Below are 10,024 nucleotides of genomic sequence, written 5' to 3'. Positions count from 1 at the left end.
GTACGGTAGCACACCAAAATGCTTGAGGATTACGTGCAGTGGACAAGGATCTCATCCAGAAAAACTAGCAATGCTTTGAAATTCTTCATATTAAGGAGATTGGGCTTTCAACTAAAGCCATTAGTCTTTTCCCAAGTGTGACTAAATTAAACGTTGTACGTTGCTTGGGCTATTAATTGTATCATCATCATCTGATTCAACAGGAAGAGGTATTGTAAGAATTAAGGCACGTGTTTGGGTCCAGTTTTATTTTAACCCTATTCAGACTGGAGTGCCGTTGGGAGAGTCTTATTGGGCCCTCAACAACTTTCACCGCTTGTAACTTTAATGTTGTTGAATTAATGAACCCCAAATTTGATTAATTTTCCTAAAATGTATCTGGGAGCTTTGTGTCAATTGCTTTTTTTGTTTTTGTTCAACTTTCAAAACAAGACTTCATTTATCAATTTTCTTGCTGTAACTTTTACTCTTTTAGACAAAGTTATCTTTTTTATCGGCTTTTAGTGGTTTTCTGAAATTTTGCAAAAATCATAAAATCGTGCCAAGAAGGCGGATCTAATATGGCGGCTGTTTGAGAATGACGCCAATTCTTCTTATTTTGCGCCCAAATGGAAATATTTATGGAAGTACCTTAAATCTCCCAGGTTTCATGGCTATAGATAATAGTTACGGAGTGAGGGCCAAGAAGGTCCATGGCTTCGACCCCACAAGACCCCAAAAGCCTGGGCCTGATTAGCAATCTAGTCTATTTACATTATCAATAACAGTTTATTCCGCTTTGAAGTTCGTGCGAGTGTCGCTGACAGAAATGCTGTACATACAAACATCCACTAGGAATAGGTCGCTGATAATCAGTTCATACTTGGTAATTAATTAAGCAGAATACCAGCTAGAAAATGCTCGTGCCAAAGTTTGGAAAGTAGATGATGTCAGAGAGACTGAAATGTATGAAATTCTTGTGAAGGGCAAAAATCCAGCTTTGTCATCTGCAGTTTTGACACTCTAATGAAGGAAAATGATTAGTTGCATGTTGAGCGGTTTTCTAATAAATGTATTTAATGATGCACGGACAAGTCATGGGCAGAAACAACCGCTATCAGACGTTTGCCTTAGAATTACCATTGAGAAGTCACGTTCGTTGTTCATGTTAACAGAAGCACGAGTTCTTCTTGCAACATTAAGGCTTTGCAAAGTTTGGGCAGACCTACATGATGTTGTGGTTACCATGGCAACGTCAAAAATCATAGACACACAAATGACATAACATAATGTCCGCGAAAGATGAATGAACAGCTACTGAAAGTTGCAGCATCTTAGAATAAATCGACTCTCCTAAGCGCGCGGTAGTTTCATAATGAAATACCTCATGGAAGCTAAGACGCTAACCGTTTCACTTCACAACAGAAAATATATCAAACAATTCGAGATTTCTATCGCGTGTTTGTTGACTCGAGCTGCGCAGTTTCAGAAATTTTTGATATTTTTCGAGCAGAGCGCTGACGATTCGGACAAAAGTACTTGAGAGAAAACATTCTAAAAGTTAGTCAAGACCAGGCTTCTAGGCTTCTTTCTCTGATCGACGTTTGCCTTGTCAAAACGGAGTTCAGGTCAAATGATATAAGGATCCAGTTATTCTGTTGTGGAAAAGTCATTTATCGTTTCAGTGTATATCAGGGAGATCCACGAGACGGACATTATTTCCATCAACAAAATAATGACAAAAGAATCAAAGCAAACGAAGACCAAGACTTTTTGTGGTGGCTCTGGAAAGAGCCGCTTGGAATGGCGCCATAATTAAGAGCCGCTTTAAAATTTTCTTGAACTCTTCGTACAAGGAAGAATTAATTGTTTCTTTTATAAGTTTCTGATTTTACTAGGCTGTCGATCGAGCTAGGTCATAGAGTATGCTAGGTTTCAAAATAACTATTTTTGGAATGATAACAGTTTCATTATGGCGTGAAAATTGTGAACGTTTCTGTTTTTACTAGGAATTGAGCACGTTTGAACGACACTCACGCCTTAGGGCATTGTGTATTTTTGGGGGGTTAATAAGGTCACCGCCCCACCTCCCTCTCCCAAGTCCGAAGATGCCCGTACGCCTATTCTCCCCTGTCAAAACGTCGCCTTCTAGTATTGTTATTAAACTGAACACACACACACAGAATTGTTATTATTTACCGCGACAAGCAGGAGTTAGGACGGCTTAGCATGAAGCATCTTTTCCCAAGTAAATCCCTTGTTTATTATTTATTTATCAACCCGAAGCAAACATTTCATTTTATCAGTTAAGTTTCCATCAGTTTATAATTTCGCAAATAATCAACTCCCAATATTACTTTTATTCTGATTTTCTACCGCTATTGTTCCCTTTCGGTCAATTCACGACAATTCAAGTGATGCCGGATGCATTGACTGTGCTTCGTTTTAAGATTTCTCCCTCTAAGCATCTTGCTTGATGGCGACCTTGATGTACTTGATTCCAACGTTCTCTCCTTTATCATGTTTGTAGACTTCAAGTGTGAGTCCCTTGCTGAGCATCAGTCGGTTGTTGTAGTCAGCGGTCCTCACGAAGCCTCCGTCATGCGCAAGGTAGCACGAGCCCCAGCGTTCATCCAGTTTGAGGGTGAAGACAAACTGACCGGGATAGAAAGAGTCGCTGGGTTTAGGTTTAATCGGTTCGTATCGTGTTGGGGTCAAAGTAGAGCCAGACACACCTTCCATTCCATAACATGGAGAATGATCGCCGTAATTCAACTTGTCAGTGGTGTGAAACCCGATAAATCTGGTACCGTCTGACACGCCATATCTGATATCGCTGTCAGGCCCTTGTCCAATACTGACGTCATTTGCAACAGTAATTTCTACGGTCAGCGGAGTTGAATCCTTACACACGCCGACGGGAATCATGGAAACCTTGAGAAGAGCGGCGTTTGTTATTGAGCCTGCGTTGAATGTAAGTTGATCAACGGTAACTGTACGAGAACTGTCAATGTAGGACGCATGCGCCTCCAACCAAGAAGGAGTCATGGTATTTACTGCATACATTTTTATTTGTTATGAAATTAGTCATGGTTTGATGGTAAATCAATTTTTCCTGAAAACGTCATTAAAAAAGTAATTAAAACTTGTACAATTTAGTTATACCTCAGCTCAGCAGCCCTGCGAACCCCCGCAAGGGTCTGGTAAGAGGAGAGAAACTTTGAAGTTATAAAACACCGTTATATCCAAATATATCCAACTAGTTTTTTGCTTTGTTATGGAAAAGCTGTTAATCTTCATTATATGTGAAATTTATGGTGGAGTAATATTCTTGTAAAAGAAGCCGTGGAAACCCAACTTGGTTACTGATATAAAGCGGGGCCATGTCTAAATTCGATACGGTCTTACCTCACTTAGATTAGAGCAACTTACGCGGACGAAAATAGTCAAGCAAATGTCCAATAATCATAAACGTATTGAGTTGTGGACCAAAAATATCAAAAATTTCGGGAATTTTGCACGCCATTTCTCCCGCGATACATCCGCAAAAATCTACGCAGCGTGTACGCACATGTGCCGCACGCGATGGCGCAATTTGTACTAAAAATGTAAAAATTGTCCCATATCATAGGGACAGCCCCAATACTAGAAATGGCACGCGCTTATGGTCTCCGTCCCCGATTATGGCTCTTGATAGCATATAAATTGCAAGTAGTTTTCCACCAGACATAACTAGAATAGGTAATATTGGAATCACTAGCTTCCGAGAAACCACGTGACTCACCTCTTTATTACAGGAATCCGCTGAACATACTGACTGCACACAACAGGAAAGAGCGAGCTAAGCGACAAGAAAGTAAACAATTAGTAATTTAATACTGAGAGGTGGGTAATCCACGAAAATATGAGTGGCGGTGTGCGACCCACATCTTGAAACCTTTGCCTTTAGTTTCAAACCCAAAGATGTCATTTTCTTTCCCTGTTTGACGCTTAGCCTAGTAATTGTTACCTATTACAGACCAAATTCTATCCAGGAAAAATGTCCTTTCGCGTAATTATTTGAGCAGGGCCTTTAATGAGATTAATGAAACCAAACTTTTCAATAGAAGAAGAGTAACAAGGATAAAAATATCTTCTTCTTCTGAGACAAACCTATAAAAGTCCAAATGTTGATTCTATGACTGAAATAGTTCCTTCCAAAATTCCTGCCGGGCTAAGCGCTCAGCTTGTTGCTAAAAACTCGTTCTTAGTTTCATTGTTCTCCCGACAATTCATAGCAAAGGTTCTTAAATGAAAGAGGAAGCTGGTATTAAAATTAACTCACATTGCACATCACCAGGCAAAGAGACAGCAGCAGTAACATCTGCATATTCACACGATATTGAGCCATCTTTCAAGATCGATATTCTTTGACCTGTGAGGGATGAACCATAAAAAATGCGACATGTACGTATCATAGACGATTGCAGTGAACACGAATGCTTTGGTGTGACTGATTATTATCCCAAATTTCGCTTAAGCGTGTTTTCTTAATGGGAAGTGTGCAAAAAAACTGCAAGGCAAATATTTTCCGATGAAAAAGGTCCCACAAAACAGTAATCTTCACCTACACATTCGCAGGAATCTTTTAGGAAAAAAACTGAGGCTGCTGTTAGATGTCTAAATCACTTACCGTTCAAGGTCTTAAATACGCCAGAACCTTGTTCGAAAGAGCAGGAAAACAACAATATGTTAAAACAGAAGATGATGGTCGAAAACAATAATAAGGATTAAAAATTAGACACATATTGGGCACTTCAAGCTTACAACAGAGACTTTGCAAGAACATACCTGTGTCTGTTAAGGCCAGTTAACCTGTGTTACGCGGATTTTTCCAAGGAAATGATTCATGATAGATTAACATTCCTATTTTATTTTGTCTGTAGCCGCACAGTTATGTTTGCTCAGTCTAGTTTACTGAGGAATAACTGCAATTGAGTGTGATTCTCCCTGAATAAACAAACGCCACTGCTATCTCATCAAAACTAATGGGTAACGGGGTACGATTTGTTTATCTAAGACTAAGTTCGGTTAAATGATTCCTCTTTGTACATTCAAAAACGTGTGTAGTAGGTCAAACTGGAGAAAAACAATCAAAACTAAAACGTTTCCAAACTTTGTTGTTTATACGGAAAATTAACTGTTGTTGTCATAAGTTAAGCAACAAATTAATCTGCAGAACATTTTTGACATGTCTGAGAACTTTGCACCTGTATTTAAACCTTCATAATTACTTTTAAGGATGAGTTTGAAACCGACAAGGTGTGTTTATAAACCTGAATCCACGCCTACCAAATTATTCAAAGCCATGGACGATCGCTCGCTTAACCTTATTCAGCTTGGTTGGGCCTTTTTTTAAACTTACATGACCCGAAGTTCTGGTAAATTTTTCCCCCGTTTTATTTTATTTTTTATCATTGATACCCAGACGTGAAATGAAGATTGTGTTCTTCATTCCGTTGCACAATTTTCAATTCATGAAGAAACAAATAGAAATCAAAGACAAATTGCTTTTAAAAGTCCGAACTGGCCGCTAGTTCATTCCGTTTGTGTTGTGGGGTAGGTATTTGATCAATTCGTTTTGGATGTACTAATTGGATATATAGATTTGTATTCATGAAAACGTTTTTGCAAAAGCAGAAAATATCCTTAGACCAATATGAAAGCTTTTATAATGAGTTAAGAGAAAATGTTCTAATTATCAGGGATATTAATTTTTTGGAATGGTTTATTTTGTTGCTAATGGCATATGAATTCAGCTGACCTTCTTCTTAACGTATCCCTTCTTATGTAAACACTATTCTAAGCACGTCCGCCCCAGCCGAGCTTCAGGGAGCATTTAGATAATGTAGTATCCCTGTAAATTTTGGATAATAGCAGGAGTTATACTTGAGATTTCTTTCCCCGATCCTCTAGCCCTTGGAAGTAGAAGCTGTCGTGAAGACGTCATTTGATCAGCACTCTTAGATCCGATATCTTAATTGGGTCCACCATCTTAAATTTCACTAATTTCTTAAAAAGTCCAGAAATAACGGAAATCAGCAATTAAAAATTTAGCCAAAATGCTTATAAAATGTAGGCATTCAAGAATTTCTGTAATTTAATGAAGAAACTGAAAAAAATAGAGAATTATGTCAAAAAAAAGTTTGGGCAGTCCTACATCATGTTTGAGGTTACCATGGCAACGTCCGAAATCGTAGACACACAAATGACAGATCATAATGTTCGCGAAGGATGAATGAACAGCTACTGAAAATTTCAGCGTCTTAGAGTGAATCGACTTTTCACAACTTGGAACAAACCTTTCTTTCCGTTACTAATCTGAATTGAATATTTGTGCTTTCTCAGCGTTATTCCAATTATGAGATGAAGCTTCAACTGGACAGAGAAAAACAAGGGCTATATGTCTAATGTACTGCATGAGTGTACCTCGACCTTGGAAACTGTCATCAATGTAGAGCGGTCGGTCGAGAAAGTTATAAAGAGATAAATTTAATTAATTGCAACTTGTTGAACAATCAATGCAGTACTTTAGACATAAAGCCCGTTTTCGTCATCTTATATTTGGACGGCCTTTGAGAAAACACATATTCTTTAATATAAAAGTTGAGAATGGACAAAAGAAAAGAGAAAATCTCGTCATTTTGGTCTTTTTAGCCCTTGGACTACAAGGGAAGCAGGGGTGGATGCCCCCTCTCACCCCCATAAGGTTTTTATTGAAGTTGTGAAAAGACGATTTACTCTAAGATGATGAAACTTTCAGTAGCTGTTCATTCATTCTTGAAGGACATTTTGATATGTCATTAGTGTGTCTACGATTTTTGACGTTGCCATGGTAACTGCATACTTCATGTAGGTCTGATCAAACTTCAACTTTCTTGACATGATTCTCTTTTCTTTTTTCAGTTCTCTTCATTAAATGCAGAAATTCTTAAATTTCTACGTTCAAAAAGCATTTTGGCTTGATTCTTAAGTACTGATTTCCCGTATATCCTGATATTTTAAGAAAATAGTGAAATTCAAGATGGCTGATCTAAGATGGCGGATCCAAGACTGCCGATCAAATGACGATCTTCACGACAGCTTGTACGTGTGAGGATTATAGGGTAGGGAAAGAAATAACAAGTTTAACCTCTGCTATTTTTTAATATTTTTCAGGTATAATATATTATTCATATTCTCCCTGAAGCTCAGCTGGGGCGGACGTGCTTAGTATAATGTTTACAGGAGAAGGGATACGTTGAGAAGAAGTGCAGCTGAATTCATACACCATGAGCAACAAAACAAACCATTCCAGCAATTCAATGTCCCTAATAATTGAAAACATTTTCTCTTAACTCATTTTAAAAGCCTTCCTATTGGTCTAACCATACTTTCTACATTTGCAGAACCGTTTTCCTGAAAAAGAATCTATGTATCCAAAAAGTACATCCAAAATTGATCAAATACACCACAAGACAAAAGGAACTAATGCTACCAGGCTTTGAAAAATTTGGTCAGTGTAGATTCAGGTTTATAAACACACTTTGTAAGTTTCAAATTCATCCTTAAAAGCAATTATGAATGTTTAAATACAGGCGCAAAGTTCTCAAAGATGTCAGAAAAATATCTGGCAGTTTAATTTGTTGCTTAACTTATGACAATAACAGTTAATTTTCCGTATATACAATAAAGTTTGGAAACGTTTTAGTTTTGGTTATTTTTCTTCAGCTCGACCTACCACATATAGTTTTCAATGAACAAATAAAGGAATCATTTAACTGAACTTAATATTAAATAAACAAACTGTTCCCTGTTACCCATTGATTTCGAAGAGATAGCAGTCTCGTTTGTTAATTTATTGAGCGAGAATCACACTCAGTTGCAGTTATACCACATTAAACTAGACTGAGCAAACACAACTGAGCGGTGATAGACAAATTAAAAAACGAATGTTAGTCCGGCTATTGTGAATCATTTCCTAGGAAAAGTCCGCGTAACACAGATTAACTGGTGCTCGACGATAAATTCACTTCTTTTCTTACAGACACAAGTAGGTTTTGCGAAAGTTTCTATTTTTACCATTTTAGCGACACATTTAGCTGTTGTCTTCTTGCTCTTTTGAATAAGGCGTTGACGTATTGAGGACATTGAACGATAAGTGATTTACACATCTAAACAGCAGCCTCAATTTTTTCCAGTAAGAAATTCCGGCGAATGCGTAGGTGAAGGTTACTGCTCCATAGGACCTTTTGCATCAGGAATTACTTGCCTCACAGTTTTTTTGAACACACTTGCCATGAAGACCTGCTGAGAAAACTCGCATAAGAGAACTCGGAACAATAAACGCAAAAGTATTCTTGTTAACTGTAAGCGTCTATGATATATTCATGTAGCAATTATACTTTCTGTTTGTCCCTCGCAGTTCGGAGTACATTGAAAGATGGCTCAATATATATCGTGAATATGCAGATTTTACTGCTGCTGTTCCTTTGCCTGCGGATGTGCAGTGTGAGTTAAGTTTATTAGCAGCCGCGTCTTTTGATTTAAAAAATTTTGTTGTGTCAGCTGTTGGGGAACCCAACGAAGGTTTGTCTCAAATTCTTCATATTAAAACGCTGTTTTAGTACTTTTAAAGCTATCTGGGTTAATTTAAGGCCGAGATACATTATTTTTAATTTGTTTGGTCATATTAAAGCTAGTCCTGTCGAACTTGTTTGGACTTTTTAGTCCATTTCCCGAAAGCCTTAGGTCGTATTGCCTTGCCGAAAACCATCACTCACTCACTAACTCAACCCCCTTCGTTCCTGATGGAACATAGGTCGTCCACTAGTGCCCGCCACCTGTCCCTATTTTGACTATAAAGTGTTCAAGCAAGCAACCGGAACGATGATCCTGCTGGTATACGTTGGATCAATAGTGATCTAATCAGCTTTACATATAAAATGAAGAATACAAAAGCAAAAACCGACACAACGTAGGATGATTTTTTGAAGATGTACTATATTTCGGCTGGCCAAACCAGCGTTCTTCAGGTACAATGAAAATTTTACATTGGAACGTTTCTTTATGTAGCCGATATTTTCGTAAGACCGGAAATACGTAAAAGTAATTGACAGTGTAAGTTAAAGATAAGCATACGGTAGAATAAAAATAGATAACATGACAAAAGAACATAATAAAAGAAAACAAATGGAAACAATTAATATGTTTCTTCGTGGATGTTCAGACCATCAGGATCAATTATTCTGCCTTTTTTGAATTAAAAAAGCTTCCATGGCCTTACGGATAGAGTCTCGGTTCGAAAAGATTTTTTCGATGGGGATTAATTGCATGTCGTTAGCAGTGTGGTTAGGAGAGGACAGGAAATGTTCGGCGGCTATAGTAGGTTTAGATTTGTTGTTAGGGTTATTTAGTTATAGGGTTATAGTAAACCCCTATATTTTGAGCAGTGCGCTTCACTTCCTGCTTGCCGAAAACAACAGATGAGCGGTACCCGAAACGTCTCTTTTCTTACCAATCCCAAAACAAAATGCATCAATTGTCTCATATCACGAAAGTACGAGGTGACAATTCCCCAGAGAAAATCTGAGAGGTGATTAACTAAATTAAAAGACCTACCGAACAGATATTTTACCGAAACGATCGATCACGATAGAACGCTGGAACTAAGAAAGAACAAGATTCCAAAATCTAGCTTAGAACTTAGTCTAGGCAGGAATTTTGGATGATCTGGTACAGTGATGGAATCAACCTTTGGTCATTCATTGAAAGAAAACTACGCTATACTAGAGACGATCGTGATGAATGTCCGGGGGTCTTGCCTTGTATGTGAACCCTCGGACGTACAAGCCAATTCATACCCCCAACATGGTACCAAGGGGGGTGGGTGGATGGAACCCCTCCCCTGGGTTTTCGTTCAGCGAGACAAGGTAATTACATTGATTCCGGATGGCCCAGAGATTGCGGTACTAGATGATACCAGTTTTGTTGATTGTGACGTCATTTGACTAGCCATCTTAGATCC

General features: G+C 38.1%; 1 protein-coding gene across 1 annotated transcript; it reads right to left on the bottom strand.

The window, feature by feature from the left end:
- Nucleotides 1–2,218: 2,218 nt before the first annotated feature.
- Nucleotides 2,219–5,027, bottom strand: LOC149105613 (uncharacterized). The gene is made up of 4 exons (XM_089271183.1): nucleotides 4,304–5,027; nucleotides 3,764–3,820; nucleotides 3,074–3,094; nucleotides 2,219–3,030 (listed from the first exon to the last, which is right to left on the bottom strand). The coding sequence occupies exons 1-4, from the start codon at nucleotides 4,367–4,369 to the stop codon at nucleotides 2,440–2,442; spliced, it is 735 nt and encodes a 244-aa protein (XP_089127309.1). The 5' UTR covers nucleotides 4,370–5,027; the 3' UTR covers nucleotides 2,219–2,439.
- Between the last annotated feature and the right edge of the window lie 4,997 nt (nucleotides 5,028–10,024).

Source organism: Orbicella faveolata, unplaced genomic scaffold, assembly GCF_042242905.1.
Source record: "Orbicella faveolata isolate gen_17 unplaced genomic scaffold, um_ofav_v1 contig_34, whole genome shotgun sequence".
Classification (NCBI taxonomy): Eukaryota; Metazoa; Cnidaria; class Anthozoa; order Scleractinia; family Merulinidae; genus Orbicella; species Orbicella faveolata.
The sequence above is the reverse complement of the archived record's forward strand: the minus strand, read 5'-3'. Positions and strand labels throughout refer to the sequence as shown.

What these genes read in the sequence shown, in the direction of transcription:
- LOC149105613 (XM_089271183.1), bottom strand. Translation starts at nt 4,369, where the DNA reads ATGGCTCAATATCGTGTGAATATGCAGATGTTACTGCTGCTGTCTCTT. An exon ending in CGGATTCCTGTAATAAAGAG is followed by an intron (nt 3,095 to 3,763) that starts GTGAGTCACGTG and finishes TGACGTTTTCAG; the next exon opens with GAAAAATTGATTTACCATCA. An exon ending in AAAAATTGATTTACCATCAA is followed by an intron (nt 3,031 to 3,073) that starts ACCATGACTAAT and finishes TATGCAGTAAAT; the next exon opens with ACCATGACTCCTTCTTGGTT.